Source organism: Psittacula echo, assembly GCF_963264785.1.
Source record: "Psittacula echo genome assembly, chromosome: 5".
NCBI classification, from domain to species: Eukaryota; Metazoa; Chordata; class Aves; order Psittaciformes; family Psittacidae; genus Psittacula; species Psittacula echo.
Genome location: NC_137739.1, coordinates 76,449,041 through 76,465,542, shown reverse-complemented (window position 1 = coordinate 76,465,542; position 16,502 = coordinate 76,449,041). Strand labels below are relative to the sequence as shown.

Here is a 16,502-nt window from a genome sequence, read left to right as displayed (position 1 = left end):
CATTAAGAAAAGTGAAGCTGTAGGGTGAAATATGACTGTGTGTCTTGGAGCATCTCCTTAAGGTGACAAATACTATCAGAGATACTGATGGTAAGAGAATTTATGGATATATACAAATGGGACAAGTACATAGGTCGTGATATTTCTACAGGGGTCATAACTTACTAATTTTTTAAATTTTAATAATTTTTAATTGAATTGTTCATAAATAAGTTTTTACTTCTGCGTGTTCAGCGGCTCAGTGTATAAGTAATGACTTCATGTCCAAGTGGAGATCAGTGATAAGTGGAATTTCTCAGGAGCTGGTGTTGGTACATGTACATGCACTATTCAACATCTTCGTTGGTGAGATGGACAGTGAGATTGAGCGCACCCTCAGCAAGTTTGCCAATGACACCAAGCTGTGTGGTGCAGTTGACACGCTGGAGGGTAGGGATGCCATCCGGAGGGACCTGGACAGATAATCATATGGCAGAGCAATGACAATTCATGAGTGGGATTTCCAAATGTGCATCAGAGTAACAGTGAATACTTGGGAAAATTGAATCCTTAGAAGCCAGTGAGTGCGTATCTATGTAGTGGATTACATTTATTAGTCCAGATGTGTGGATGTAAATTTTTAGTTGAAACACGTTACAAGCAAGACTGGCTTTGACTTTCTGGTGGAACAGAATTTATTTACTTCCTGTGATATCCACACTATCTGAATAGACACACAGAGTATGCAGTGCTGCTTCTGCAGTAGGCACGGGAGTTTTCAAACAAGGAAGCAGATTATGAATAGCAAATACTGATAAAATGCATCTGGGTGAGCAACTTGTTTTGTGCCAAGGTATTTGAAAACATGTGAGTATCTGAACTATGTGAATATACCGTCTAATGCTTTTTGTTGTTGTTGTTTAAATCTAGTAATCCAGAGGCTTTCAAAATCCTCTGGTGTAAAGCAGCATGGATGCTACTTTGAGATTCTGTAGATTCTATGATTTGAGGCTCATAGTGGCCACAATGTCTCATGAGCCTGTAGTCCTTCTTTGCTGCCAGGCCCCCCTTTGAAAATGGGATAATGTCAGGACTGTGTCTCCGAAGGTCACTGCAGTAAGCAGTGCTGAAGGCTTCAACACTAGAGCTGAACCATGAGACATCTGTAAAGGGTGGACTTGAAGGTCTCAGTCTCTTAAAAGTTATTAAAGGTCACCCCAAAGCGTGGACTGGAGCTTGCAGTGAGTGAAACCACCAGGGACCTCTCCAAGGAGGCTTTCAGCCTCAGATATCTGTTTTTTCCTGTGCCCAATGTTTTGATTCCTGCATTAGCATAGTGTTTGAGAGTCATCTTTCTTCACAGTGCGTTCGATAAATTACAATGCGATATTGATCAGCATAGTTCTGTGTGTATGCTGAATTAAAGCTAAGGTAAATAATGAACTGAAGTTAAATCAGACCAGTGACATTTCTGGAGGATATATTTTAAGAGAGAATCTAGTTGACAGTATTTCTTTTATTCTTCAGGGACCTCTACATACACTACAAAATTAGTTAATTTGTTAACATTACTCCTCTATACTCTAAAACATACATGTATATATATTTTGTTAAAGCTGAAATGTCTGCTTTTCTTGACAGCCAAACATAATCTTGCTAAAATTCATAATAATAAAGATAATACATCAGCATCAGGATGCAGTGGAGGGGGGATGTTTTTGCATTTATAAAAAAAGATAAAACTGACAGAATCTAAATGAACATTGCTGTATTTTTTGTGTAAGTTATGTAACATTCCCAGTTACATATATCCTGATAATACTTATAACACATTATTGAAGAACATATAAATGTTCTTTTGACAGCACAGACTGCCTTCCGTGGGAAATGTTTTGTCAGAGAGGAATGGGTGGAAGGGAGAAGTCATGCTTATAATTATTTTCCAGTTAAAAATCAAACAACACTTTTTTTGCAATTCTGATTACGTAAAGGGAAATAAAACAGGCAAGAGATTCAGTGAATATCTTAAATACTTTTTAAAAATACTTCTCAAGCATTTGAAATATATATGATAAAATTGTATTCTGCAGCATGCAGAAGCTGAGCATGTGTTCCAAAATTATCCTGCAGCACATTTATATGGATGATTTAAAAAGCCCTGGAGCCAAGAGTTTAGAATAGAAGTACCGACAGATTGAGACTGGTAAATATAGCAGTGCTAATAGTGTCTCTCTCACATGCAGACTGAATGTTGTAGATGTGGAATTTGGCGTATTTGCTTTATCGCAGAGCAACAAAACCTTATGAGAGTTACACAGGTCACCTGGCAAGAGGGCAAAGCCATTTGGGCTTCTGAATATAACAAGACAGAAAGATGAAAATGGTTTTGAAGTATTGTTTGCTGTAGATTCAGCCTCCAAAGCCCATGCCTGCACTTCTTTCAAGGGGAGGAGAATTTATGTGAGCTATAGCTGGTCATGAATTTTTCACTTCAGAGGCTTTTATAGAAGATCCTTCCTGCTCAGGAGCATTTCCAAATGAGAGGAAGGCTGACCCCTGCCCACTATGTGCTTCCTTGCAGGTTACTGGGATCCAGACCCCAGTTCTGGATGAGGACTGGGTATGGTGGAACTTGAGTATGCACCCCGAGGAAATGATCTTGCTCGAGCCAAGGCAACCCGTAGGGCCACCTTGATACCCACCAAAGGCCTCCCAGCTCAGCCATGGGACTTTCCCTCACATGAGAGAGGGCTGGAAGCACAACATGTCCAGCTCAGTCTTAACTTGTCATGGAGACAGGAACTTGCTAGTGATGTCAGGCTTGCGCTGCCTTGTCCAAACCAAGCCAATACTGGCTCAAGATTGCTTGTGACAGCCTGCCTAGCAGATCCCAATGGATCAGTGTCCAAATGCTTTTCTTTAAATCACAGCTGAACTGCTTTTGGACAGTGTTTGGGGACTGTTGTCTGGGAACTAATAGCCAAATATTTATTATTTTGTCTTGCGTCAATCTCATTTATATCAATGACTGCAGGTCTTTACCCTGGCATAGAATTAGTGCATGGGATTGAGAAGAGACAGCTTTGAGAAGCTCAAGAAGAGACGTAAACTCTTTTTAATGCAAGTGTCCTACTTGCGGCCTCTGTAGGCACAAAACCCCTGTCATTTAAAAAAGCAGTTTTGGTGTTGTTTGTCCTGGTCACTGAATTCGTGTGAACTGAAAGAGAAGGAGGTATCTGGGGGCGACTCTAGATGTCTGATGTGTTTTGTGAAGATAGCTTAGAGTACCAAATCGTGCAGGCAAGTTCTTGGCTCATCAAGCATGGGTGTTAGCAGTATGCATATCCACCTCTGTGCAGCTGTTGGTTACACTGAGCTGTTACTGGCATTTTTATGGTTCTGGAATTAAAATATTCCCTTTAAAAATTCTTTGCTTTTGGAAAAATAATTACCAGATAAAGGTATCTGTAATTGCTGTAAAGACATTAAAAAAAAAAGACATTAAAAAAAAACACAAACCACCTATTTGAAGAAATAGATGGTAGTAGTTGCAGTTTCAAGCAACTGATCATTTAACTCCTTACAATTGGATTTTATTGTTGCTAAAAGATAATCCATCATTTGTTTTGAAGGTGCTTTCCGATGTGCCCTCATCTTTCACAAATACTATTTCAGTGACAATTATAGGGAATTTCTCTGCAGCCATTCCTGCTGTGTATCACTGATGGTGGCTTGAGTTCTTCTCCATATCTCTGCTAGTGTCATTCATTTTTAATGTGGTGTTTTCATCAAAAGCAATCAACTATTTCTGAGAGGGTGATCAATGCAAGATTACCTTTCAGGTACACTTAGATGGCGTTTTTCATTTTAAGCATGAGCTATTCAGTTTTCTGGAGAAGTTCTCAAAGTCCTCCAATAAAAACCTGGCTGCTGCATACATGGTTCTCAGTTTTGTGAAGAAAAATATGTTCTGCTCACTTTTACAGAGTTAAAGTAACAATCTTTTTTGGTGCTTGCTCAGATCAGGTGGACCAAAACAGCAGGAAGTGCCTCTGACAGATTTCAAGATTCGAGTGTCTTCAATGAAACTCTGAGGATATCCAATATCCAGCGACACCAAGGAGGACGCTATTACTGCAAGGCTGAGAATGGCTTGGGTTCACCAGCCATAAAGTCCATAAGAGTGGACGTGTACTGTAAGTAAACTGCTTGGGAAGTTCTTACTATGTTTTTTATTATTTTTTTTATAATACCTGGCATTGCAAAGAAGCAACCAGCTCTTTGAAGTGCAGATTCTACACTTTTTGGAAGCATGGAAGTATTTATGGTCAGAAGACTTGTGGCTGTTGCTGATGAGGACAGGTGGGGCTGCTGGTGTATGTGAATACCTTTAAACAAAATTGCAGTCCTTCAGTAAGAAAGATGAAGCTCCGGTACAACTGAGCCTACTTAGATATCAGAGAAAGATTTGTCTGCATCTTACATAGGGTGAAGATCTAATACGTGGCACAGCCCTTAATCTCTTCTAGTTTTGGTTGAGTTTGCCCTTGAAACTGATATGGGAGCAAGTACAGATGTGTTTTGCTGTTTTACTTTAATTGCTGCTCAAAGATGTTGCTTGATTTTTGTAGTGCTTTTTGTTGTGTTTTTTTATCTCTTTATGTTCCTATGATACGAAGTTTTAGAAGCTGCAGGTCAAATGTTGGGCAGTGAAAAATATGAAGTGTTGGGATTGCAATGTGGCTGGTCACCAGCGCTTGCAGAAAAAGATGAAACAATTGTAAATGCCATTCTGCAATAAATGCACAAAATGGAATTAAAAAAAAAACCCACAACAAACTCCAGTCTGACTTACACAACTCCAGTGTCAATGAGCAGGCTAGTCAGTTGCAGCATGGCTCCTGTTTGTGATCAGGTAGTTTATTGCTGTAGGTTTAATGGTAAACTTTGCATCAGACTGCAAATGATGTGACTGGACTCAGCTGCTGAAAGTGAGAAGACCCAAATGCCTCAAACAACTGTGGTTTTGTGTACACTTCAGATGGAGGAAAACTGTTCAAAATCTGTTTTAAGTGCTCCAAATATAGAAAGTCTTTGCAATATACATTTAGAAACTTCTCTAATGCAAGTGTAGTGTCATGTAAACAAATATGTTTACATGTCACATATGTAATTAAATAAGTAGCTAGAGCTTGAAGTTAGCCGTTTAGTCTCCCAAGTCCTTCAAAGAGAAACCTGACTGTCTTGTGACTATACAAGTGATGGGGTTGTCTTCCCCAAAGGAACCCCCTATATCAGGATGTATGTTAATTTGGAGATCCAAGTGGTGACAATTTCTGTTTGTTAGTTATGGGATTGGTGGAGGGGGTGACTGCCTTTAAGGGGATTTCCTTGCCTGGTGTGTGCACTTAATTTTGTGATGTGCTTAATGAGCTGTAACATACCAATGCCAAATTTGTAAATCCTTATGAACAGTGACTGAATTAGGAAGTAATTTTGTAGATCAGCCCTGTGTCACTGTTCAATAAAAACCCCAAGAGCAAACATTTAGGTCTCTTCTTTTGGATGCCATTAAAGCAGTCCTCTCTTATGCTAGCATCCATGTATTAGATTCTTGTTAATTCTTAATTTTAGGCACGGCAATGAAACTGATGTTTGCAGAAAAGGCAAGAAAAAGAATCTCAAGACTGGGATGCTACATGGTCTGAAGAGGAAGGGGTTAAGAAAGATTGTTTCAAAATTTAGATTTTTTTTTCTGGGATTTCATTGAGACTTCCTTCTGGAATAGGTCTTTTTCCTTGTATCATATTTTGTTTAGCTATTAGTATGTGTTCTCAGATTTTCTGTCTAGGACTTATTATGGGTTGAGGTTTGTTTTTTACATCATACACTGCTTCTTAATATACTTCAAATACAGATGATGTCTTTCTGGAACATGACAGTCTTCAGGTTCTAGTTGTGATTAAATCCTAGGTGGGTTTCCCTTCATATGCAGGCTGATATTTCACTGAGTATTTTCATCTGCTGATGATGAAATATTTGCAGGCAGACAGTACTACTGCAGTAAGCTTAATGTGCCAGTGAATATGGGATCGAGCTGTGAAAAAGATAGGAGAAAAAACCCTGTACCCCACAGAAAAGCTCATAAGAAATCAAAGTTTTGGAAATTGGAGTGTTCCAAGTAGTTTAAGATAATTTTGTCCTGGTTTTAGTTGATTTTTTTTTAATTATTTATTGTTTCTCGAAAATTGACTTAATTGATCATGTTGTGTTTGCTGATTCAAAAACTCTGTGTAGTACTGAGCAGGAATATTTGGGATTGGTGTGTTTTCTTACTCAGAGACCACAAAATGAACCATAAGGATCACAAGTACTTAGCCAACATTTTCTATCAAAATAGATTTTGTTTTTACTGTAATAATAAACACACATTTATTAAAATTGTATGGAGAAAGACAGTTTTCTTACACTTTTAGGTAACTGTCAAATATAAACCTGTGGAAACCAGGCAGTATTCCCTTTTGAAATAAAAAGTATTATTAGAGCAAAAAAGAATGTTTTTAATATTTTTATGAAACCTTCAAATATATTTAAGGAAACAAGTAAAATGCTTGTATTTCTTAAAAACTGTAAGGGTAAAAATCACTTTGGAAGCATCTTGGCTTGTACATCTAAAGGGAGAAAACAATATTAAAGTAATATTCCACATTAGTTTTCGATAAAAAGCAGTCCCTAATAGCTAATTTAGGTCTTCAGCCTCTAATTTAAAATTTGAAAAGGCACTATATCTGTATAGCTTGAAAATTAACTGTTGAAAAAAAAAATCCTCAGAAAGTCTTTGTTTCCTCATTCATTTCCATTATTGACTTGCTGGCTGGTTGGGAAATTTTAATATCAGCATTTGGATGGGAAATCTCACACTCCAGCAATTTCCTGGGTTTCATTTTCCAGTTGGCTTTGGCATTCAGCAGTACTTGGAGCCCCATTTGCTGTTACTGCAATAATTAATTATACAGAAAGAAGTGGTGAATGAGTCATTTTGAAGATAGCCAGGGGTGTAAATCCTCTTCTGGACTGAAAGGTAAGAGGAGCTTTAGGAAGAATAAGTAGTATCCCAGTGGGCTGGTTTTACCTGTTGGACATAGACATGCCTGCTAGATGGCTGAATCTCCGAAAGCTCAAGGAAAGCCCTTTAGCTACATTCCCATAAAGCTGTATTTAGCCGTGACACGGTTTTTAGTCATGCAACAGGGAGAGGGAATTTTGCACTTCTGCAGGTGATGGCAGTGGTGTTGTAGCTACTTTATTAAAAGCTGTCATGGCTTATGCTAAACCAGGCCACAGTGCCTTCTATTCCTTTTACATACACAGGTCTAAGTCAAACCTTCGAAAGCTAGCAGTCCCTTTTGGTCTGGTGTCAAAACACTTAAATGTGAAAAAGGTGAAGAAAAAAAAAAAGAGCAATTCAGTGTTGCCAAAGTTCTCATTTCACCTACAGCTACTCATCAAAAGAGAGGGGAGTCCATGCCTGTACTTGGGCATGCACGGAGCCTTAACTCATCTTAGTTTTCTTTGCTAGTTTCTATTAGAAAGGTCTTTTTGATTTCTGGAGGGATAAGACTGTGGTAAATAGACTAGTAACAATCTCTTCTTCAGAAGACAACTTCCTCTCCTTACTTTATGTGTCTTAAAAAATAGTTTTTTTGCTCTCCCAGCTCTGGCTGAAGATCCTCGTTTCTCACATCAGATGAGAACAAACACACTCAGTCCCCTTGGCAGCGAATTCTCAGGAGGAAGGTTTCCATTCTTCTTGAGCCACCAGGAGCAGAAACTGCCTCATATATCCAAGCTGTATTCACCCTAGACTTGAACTCTTTTTCTTCCTTCTCTGGAATTATCTCTTTAAAGTATATCTCATCTTTTCTCTTTGAAGAAAAAGCTTTTGTACTTGACTCCTAGGAAGATTTTTGCTTGACTTATGGAGGACACTTTCTCCTTTTATAAGAAAGGAAACTTACAGTATAAATTAAGTTTTGGAGGTTTTTTCTTATTTAAAGGAACAGGGGTCCTACAAGACAGCTTGTCTGCTTACTCCTGATTTTTAACAAAAAAAAATAATACTAATTGCTTCATTGAAAATGTATTTTTGTGTTCTTGCTTATCGACCTAAAAGAAGATTGAGTAAACAGTCAGGTTTATGTTAAAAGATTTCTGTAATTAATTTGGAAGTCAGAATGAAAAATTTTTATCAAACCAGATAAATTAAGATTTTGTTACATGGTAGAAGAGAGACATACATTATGCAGAAAATACTGCTGGTATCATGAGAAAATCTGTAGTTCTGGGATTAAGAGGTGAATCTGGGGGTTTAGGGGAAACAACCATTTCTTTTGCTCAGAGATCCACTTAAATCTTTGATTGAAGCTGTGTTTCCAGAAACTGTCCATTTATACAAGATTAATTAGATCCACCATAAGTTATTTTCTTCACATGAAACAAGTCTGTCAACCATCAGCTGCTTCTGTGTGTGCTGGATTTTGGCTGCTTTTCTGTTGCAATGGAGTTACGGCAGGGGGGAGGTCAGGGCAACCTGATACAGTTTATTCACATCACTCAGGTTATCCTATGGTTGGAATATGCCCTGCACCAATTCCAGTCCCCTGAAAGATACACCGTTAGAGGAGGGGGAAGGCTTCTGATGGTCCCTAGCTATTCTTCCCAAATACCTGTTGATGTGCATGAATATTATCATGGAATGGCTTGGGTTGGAAGGACCCTTTAAAGACCATCTCATTCTAACACCCTCGCCATGAGCAGGGACACTATCCACTAGACCAGGTTGCTCAAAATATCACACATTAATATGTGTAATATTTGTGGAGGTCATAGTTGTCTAGGGTCTCTGCTTACCACCTGTGAGGTTTCCCTAACACTTTCACTTCTAGGTTCAAATCTCTCATTTCAATTTTTTTTTTTAGTGTTACTTGTAGGGTTTCTGATTCTCTGATGGGTTGTGTCACTGAGAGATCAAAGTAAGAACTAGCTTTAGTCTCAGTTCCAAGCCTTGTCTTGATGCCCTTAATAGTAGGGATCATAGAATCACAGAATGGTTTGGTTTGGAAGGGACCTTAAAGATCATCTCGTTCCAATCCCCTGACAGGGGCAGGGACACCTTCCACTAGACCAGGTTGCTCCAAGCCCCATCCGCCCTGGTCTTGAACACTGCCAGGGATGGGGCAGCCACAGCTTCTCTGGGCAGCCTGTGCCAGCGCCTCACTACCCTCACAGAAAAGAACTTGTTCCTAATATTTAATCTAAATCTGCCTTCTGTCAAGTTAAACCCATTCCCCCTAAGAAGATTACCCTTTTTATAGGTGTCATGTATTAAAGACCTCATCAAATCCTTCCTCTGAGTGGAGACTTGGTTTGGCAAAACACCTCCTGTGGCTGTACCTGTCTCCCATGCTCTTTGATGCAACTCAGCCTTAGAGTCAGGAAGAATGGGACCTCCCACCTTCACTGTTTGTGGTATGGGATTGACTGAAACGTGTTTGGTGTTGACAGATTACTTTAGCAAACAAGGAGCATCACAGCTTTGCTGGCCTTGCAATGACACAGAATGCTGCTGATAATACGTGTCAAATGACAAAAACAGCAAGCTGCTAATCTTCTTCCGTATTTGAGTGTGTCTCCTAGTAGCGTGTACAATCACGAGTTTGCAAGAGAAGTGTTATTCAGAAGGAACACAGGGTCTGTAATTTGGAGGTCGTGATGCTAATTTCCTTTATCAGTCTGGTAAAGGATGGTGCAGGGAAATGCTGAGTGTTGTGCAGAGGGGTTTAGTTGCACTGCTTCCATCTCTGTCTTCTGTGTTAACAGCAGACATACTGCTTTTTCCCTACACTTGGCAGTCCAGATTCATCCCAAATTTTCTCTCCACTGCCAAATCCTATTTTAGGATGCAGAATCTAATGCAATGTCAAGAATTATTTAAGTCCCAATAATTGCTCCACTGGGCCACTGCAGATGTACTCTGCATCATGTGCAAACCTCTGCTGTGGTGCTGTTCCATAGGGCTTGAACGTGCTTGTTGGGAAGCCACAGCTTTGCTTTATCTCTTAATAAAAGACACGTATGGATGTGTGCACACAACCAGTATGATACTTATGTACAGCAAAACAGATGTGCTATTGAAGATACAGTACTGGGAATGGGGAGAGGAATTATCTGAAACTGCTGGCTGCTCGTCACATTCCTTCTCTGGAGAAGAATAGGCTCGGAGGGGGACCTTATCGCTCTCTACAACTACCTGAAAGGAGGATGGAGTGGTGTGGGGCTCGATCTCTTCTCTCAAGTAACAAATGATAGGACAAGAGGTAATGGCCTCAAGCTGCGCCAAGTGAGGCTTAGGCTGGATATTAGGAAACAATTTTTCACGGAGAGTGTAATCAGGCATTGGAACAGGCTGCTCGGGGCAGTGATGGAATCACCGTCTCTGGAAGCATTCACAAAACATGTAGATGAAGCTCTCAGTGACATGTTTCAGTGGTGGTCTTGGCAGTGCTGGAGTAAAGGTAGGACTTGAATCTTAAGGGTCTTTTCCAACCTACTTGGTTCTATGGTACTATGTTTCTTAGCCTTCCCCAGTTCATCACAGTCCTAAGAAGCCAGGGAAGCTGGATTTAAACTTGCTGGGATGAGGAGGAGGTGATGCTTTCTCCCAGAGTGCTATTTTTGTCTGAATGAGATAATTGTGTGCTCTTCTTGAATGATTAAAAAGCTGCCCTCTGATTCCCTCTTGCCACACAGTTAGTATGCGGCTGAGTCTGACTGACACTAGGAAGGAAAGAGTGTGGGGAATTTTATATGGAAAAATATCTAAAAATCAGCTCATAAATTCAACTGAAGCAATGCATAAGTTCACAGGGAGGATTTATAGCAATGGGCTATTTGTTTTATGCATACACTGATGGTAAAAATGACTATTGAAGATAGTGCTTTATGGGGAGTCTTCAAGTACCTCCTTAGATAATTACAGTGTTTCAGTCTTTCAGCATCCCACATTTTTTCAGTTTCCATTGCACAAAGAGTATTAAAGAAATCCCTTTCATTCACTCAGCTTTCTCCATCCTGAATAACCTTTGGATTTTAAAACATATGCACTGCAGCATCCACTTCTGTAGATTCAGATGGTATTATTGCTGCTAGAATGCTTTTGAAAGGGGTGAGTGAGGCATGTGCTTGCGCTGAACCTCAGTCCTGACCACTGTAGTGTTCCGTAGTTTTATTTTTTTTTTCTCAATAACACAGATGTAGGTGTTGGACTATTACTGTTAGTATGACTGTAACACCCAAGCAGCAGCTTAATCCTTTTTTGCTCTGGGGCTCACATGGGAAGAATCTGATGTGATGCTGATGCTTTGGCCCCTGAGTGTGCTCAGAATGCTGCTTGGGTGCTGAACTACAGGGAACTTCGCTTTCTGTGGTGGGAGCAGGGTTGGTGCAAGGGACTGGTTCGAGATGTGTGTACCATATATTCAGCTCCTGTTGGGCTTTGCCGTGGGGGTATTTCCTTCTTGGCTTGTGTGGCACCTTAATCCTACACGTTTGAGGTGCATATTTTCTGCACACTTCTTTGCAGATGTTTGTGTCAGTCTCCAGGCCACAGCAATTATGACATAATTCAGGGATTTGAAAATATAGTTCAGCTGCTTCATTATTTTCTGTGCTGCCTCTTTGACTTGTGCTTGCCTTGTACTGGCTGCAGTGAACCATGAGTTCTTATTGCAATGACATTTTTAATTTCCATCTCTGGTGTCTACCAGTATTCATTGATACGTTATTTGTTCTTTATTGGCCTTTCATTCATTAAAAGCCCAATGACATGCTTAAATCCTCATTCAGATGGTTGGATGAAAAACCAGAAATAATGAATGCAAGTTTATTTTTTAAAAAGGAAAATTAATATACAGTAGTAGCATAAGCATTTGCACATAAGGGAAGTAAATATGTTCATCTTTTATCACTGTTTTTGCATGATTCAGTAAAAGAAGATGCTTTGAATTGAGGTATTATGCAGATGGAAAGCACTTAAAAGCTTTCCAGTATTGAAAGTTGTAATTGTTCAACATGAGGGAAACACAACCTTAATTTGTGGATTTCTGATTATTCCCTCTCTGAGGTCAGATTTGTGCATTACAACATTAAAGCCTTTGAAAATGGCTGTGCTTGGAATTGGTGTGTTTGGAATGGAAGAAGTGGGAGAGGTTAGGTTGGCTGAAGTGGCCAGCTGTGGGAAGTGCTGTGGCCTGGGTCTACACAGACACAGCTGGCATGTCTGATGATGTGAGTGTCTTCATCAGACCCCAGTTCATTTCCTAACTTGTAAAACCACAAAGACTTGAGTTCAGTCCAGACTAAGCTGCAAATGTGCATGGGAAGTGAGAGCGACTTTTCCTATGGGAAGAGGAAAGTAACACAGGCAGCTGCTTTAGAGATGCCACATGTGCATGCACAAAGCATTTCTGTGGGAACATAAGAGACACTAGAGAAAGCAGAAACCCAGATATTAGTTTGGACCGGTTGGTACTAAGCCATGGTATTGTGGCTTCTTGGGCTGCTGGGCATTGGTACATCTGATGTGATTATGTCCCTACTACTCACCTTTAATAGCATCACTTCTGTCCTTCATCAGTGAGCAGATAGCCTCACTGTCTTTTTTAGTGTTACTTGTAGGGTTTCTGATTCTCTGATGGGTCATGTCACTAAGAGATCCCAGTAGGAGCTAGCTTTGGTCTCTGTTCCAAGCCCAGTCTTGATGCCCTTAGTAATAGGGATCATAGAATCACAGAATGTTTTGGGTTGGAAGGGACCCTAAAAGACCATCTTGTTCCAACCTTCTGCCATGGGCAGGGATACCCTCCTCTAGACCAGATTGCTCCAAGCCCCGTTCAACCTGGCCTTGAGCACTGCCAGGGATGGGGCAGCCACAGCTTCTCTGGGCAACCTGTGCCAGGGCCTCACTACCCTCACAGGAAAGAACTTGTTCCTAATATCTAATTGAAATCTATCCTCCATCACTTCCACCTGTTTCTGTTTCCAGCACCACTTTGAAACTCTCTTCTGCTCAGAGACATAACTGTGCATAGTGTCTGAGGTCACTGAAACAACAGCAGCCAGAGATGCTCTCTGGTACTATAGATACTCTGTGCAGGTTGGCCACCATGCAACCACAGCTTTACTGCCAGCATAGTGAGAAAGTGATGGGGTAGGAGAGCAACTGACCTCAGTGCTGGTGAGGGAGGTTTAAAACCATCCTGTTGGTGCGGTGCCAGGTGGTGGCTGGGGACTCAGCCCCTGTCTAAGAATTTTTGCAATAGCTGAAGCAACAGAGCAGTAAAACATGTAAACATCTCACGGAAGTTGTCTTTCCTTAAAGGAAATGTAAGTGGGGTAGATTTCCTCACCATGAACCATGGGAACTTTGGCCATTACTTGTGCCTATGTTTTCCATTACTTTGGGAGAATCTGCTCATCCTGTGCTATCTTTCTGATGAATCCTTTGGGTGGACAGTTGGATCATGGAGAATTATTCTGCCTAATTATCCCCTGAGGAGGTACAAGAATGCAGTGGAGGATGCATTTGGGAAGCTGAAGGGCAGATGATGGTATCTCATAAATAGATCAGCTATTAGGCAGCTAAGCAGTATTTGGCTGAAATTAGTTTCCTGTTACACATGTGCACATCATCCAAGAAAGTAGGGAAAGATGCCCAGACAGGGGTGGAAGTGTTTAGAATTTGAGATGAAATATCAGTGAGCTACCGTTTATTATGCAAAAAGAGGTTTTCCTCAGGTGAGAAGTGAAAGAGCAGAATGCCTCTTATAAAAATTGTCTTTGGGGTTTTTTTTTGGTTGTTTTTTTTGTTTTGTTGGTGGGTTTGGTTTTTTTGTTGTTGTTGTTGTTGTTTTTTATTGGCTGTGTTTGTTTTGTTTAGGTTTTGTGGTTTTGGTTTTGTTTTTAATTTCAGTGCGTGTGTACATTTTTTTTGATGGAGAGTTTGTCTGAAGATTGAAGACTGCTTTTCACTGCGCAAGACTGTTACACGTTCAATTTTGGAAGTTTTTGCTTCCCCTGGACATGGAGGTGTCATGTTTTTGGTAGTGTGTTGATGCTGGTTTCAGTTAAAGTCTTGACTGATGATGTGGGAGAACAGGAGGGGCTTCCATGTTTGAGGCCAGGTTAGACAAAGCTTTGAGCAACCTGGTCTGGCAGAAGGTGTCCCTGCCTATGGCAAGGGGGTTGGAACTATGGTCTCTTCAACCCAAATCAGTCTGTAATTCTGTGAAAGCTGCCAGAGTAGAACCAAACCATCCTCCTTAACAAAAGTGGAAATATAAATGGTGTAAATGTATTTCATGAGAGCCTCTGACATCTGAGCTGTACTGTTTAGATCTAGATTTGGATTTTTATTCTCATTCTTATTATCTTATACGTCTAATTTGAAAATTGGAATGTCACATGCCTGGGAGTCTCGATCTAATGATTTGACTGATTACATGAGAAAGTTTATAGTATGTGACTGATAGTGGATTTTGGATTGGGACAATTTCATATAATGTCTTTGTCTTGCAGGCAACATCAGAGCTGGTAAGACAGGGTTTGCAGAGGCGTTAATTACTGCATTTGTACCTTCCCTGAAGGTCTTATGCATGAGTGCTAGTGGCATCTCTGAGGCTGACCTTGATGGTGGTGCTCATCTTCACAGCTCAGGGGCTGGTTTAAGTAGCATTGGTAGAAATCACGCTTGCACTTCTCCTGCTTGTCCTAGCAGTGGAAGATGTTTTCCTGACACAAGTGGTGAGAAGCTGAGAGTGAGCATGTTTAGGAGGGTTAAGCAAAGCCTAGCACAGTCCTCATGGACATTATTCACCACAGTGGCCCATGGCAACAGTATGAAAATAAGTAAGGAAGTATGTAGCTGCATACTGTGGAACAATTGAGGTAGTTCTAGCATAAAATATTAATGCAAATGTGGAGTGCTTACAGTAATTTCAATACCTTTTTACACCCCCAGCAGACACAGTATTCAGACTGAATTAAATAGCTTTGCAGTGACTGTTAAATGTTACCAGTTTCTTACTAGCTTATGTGCTTTTTAGTTTTCTACAATGAAAATCTTTGTGCAAGGAAGAGAAGAAAGAAATAAAAAGCCTTATGTTGTTCACAGTGACGAAAGGTTGTATTTAATGCCTGTAAAATGCCAACAAAATACTTGTGTGTTCAGAACTGGGCCAGAATGATAAAAAGTCCTGTGGGCTTCGTGAGCTGCAAAATTCCTCATTTGTGGTACACTTTCAAATTGTTCATAGTAGAGATTCTTGTTTTAATTACCTGTGGGAGACAAGGTCATTCCAGTCTGAACCCCGGGTGCCTCCATGGCACAGCGCAGAACATCTGTGGTAGGGTGCAAGGAAGGAGAACTGCTGGGTAGCTTCAGTTTTTTATCTTTACTCCTTCTTCCCCCCCTTTTTTTAACTTCCATAACTGCACATCTGATTTTCAGCTCTGTGTGGAAACCACTGAACTGACCAGCATACAGAAGAGTCTGAAAATCTGTGTGTGTCCTTCTCCTAAACCACATTTTAGCCCCTTGTTTCTACTTTTATGCTTTAACAGGTAGCTCAGTGCAATGGTCTGTTGTAAGTTACATTATCTTTAAAACCTGTTGGGATCTTGAACTGGAAATGCTGGGAAGCAGCCCTGATCTGTGGCTGCAGAGCTGGCTGCTCCACAGGCACTGCACTCTCTCCCTTTAGGGTGGGTTAGAGTTCAATCCCAGAGGCAAAAAGAGGAAGATACTCTTTTGGCCCATGTGGTTGCTCTCACCTTCCCTGGGTTTGTGCCAGATTGTGCTTGTTGTCTAGAAGTGTTTCACTTTAGGGTGCTTGATGGAAAGCTTTGTTAAGTGTACTGACGAAAGATGTTGTCCAAAATGAGGGCATCATTAGGAGGATGCACCAGGTCATTTTTATAACGCAAATCATTTGCATACCTTCTGTTTCCTGGTAGAAACACACTGTTTAAAATACCAAGCTCAAATGATGTAAGTTGGTGTAGAGATTTCCAGGAGGGTGCTAATCTGAATCCTGGATGCTCCTGAGCAGTGAAATTTATTGTGAACACCTAATGCCATCTCTGGGGAGATGGCACAGTGGGGTTGCATAAATGCCTGTGCGTTTTGTGCAGGGCTGTTTGCATTTGATGTCTCATTGCCCTATTGAGCTATTTCTGATCCCATCAGGAGCACAGTAGAGTGTATGTGCACTGCTCTGCAGGGAAGACAGAGCTTGTTAGCAGGGATGGAGAGGAAATGGTTATGAAGAGGAGCAGCCTCCTTAAAATTGCTGTGATGGAAGAAAGGATGAGTAATATAGCCCAGGAACAGAGGTGGTACAATCCCTGCTTAACTTAAGCCACTGAGTCTGCATATGTGATTTGCTGGACTCATAAAATTTCTAGGA

At 40.6% G+C, this 16,502-nt stretch overlaps 1 protein-coding gene across 2 annotated transcripts in view; it reads left to right on the top strand.

Annotated features, from left to right (window-relative positions):
• MDGA2 (MAM domain containing glycosylphosphatidylinositol anchor 2) overlaps window positions 1-16,502 on the top strand; it is a 378,834-nt gene that overhangs the window by 153,492 nt on the left and 208,840 nt on the right. For both annotated transcript variants that reach the window (XM_080619512.1, XM_080619511.1), the window contains exon 3: window positions 4,001-4,175. In XM_080619512.1, coding sequence (XP_080475638.1) covers window positions 4,001-4,175 — 175 coding nt within the window. The remainder of the gene's footprint in view (window positions 1-4,000; window positions 4,176-16,502) is intronic.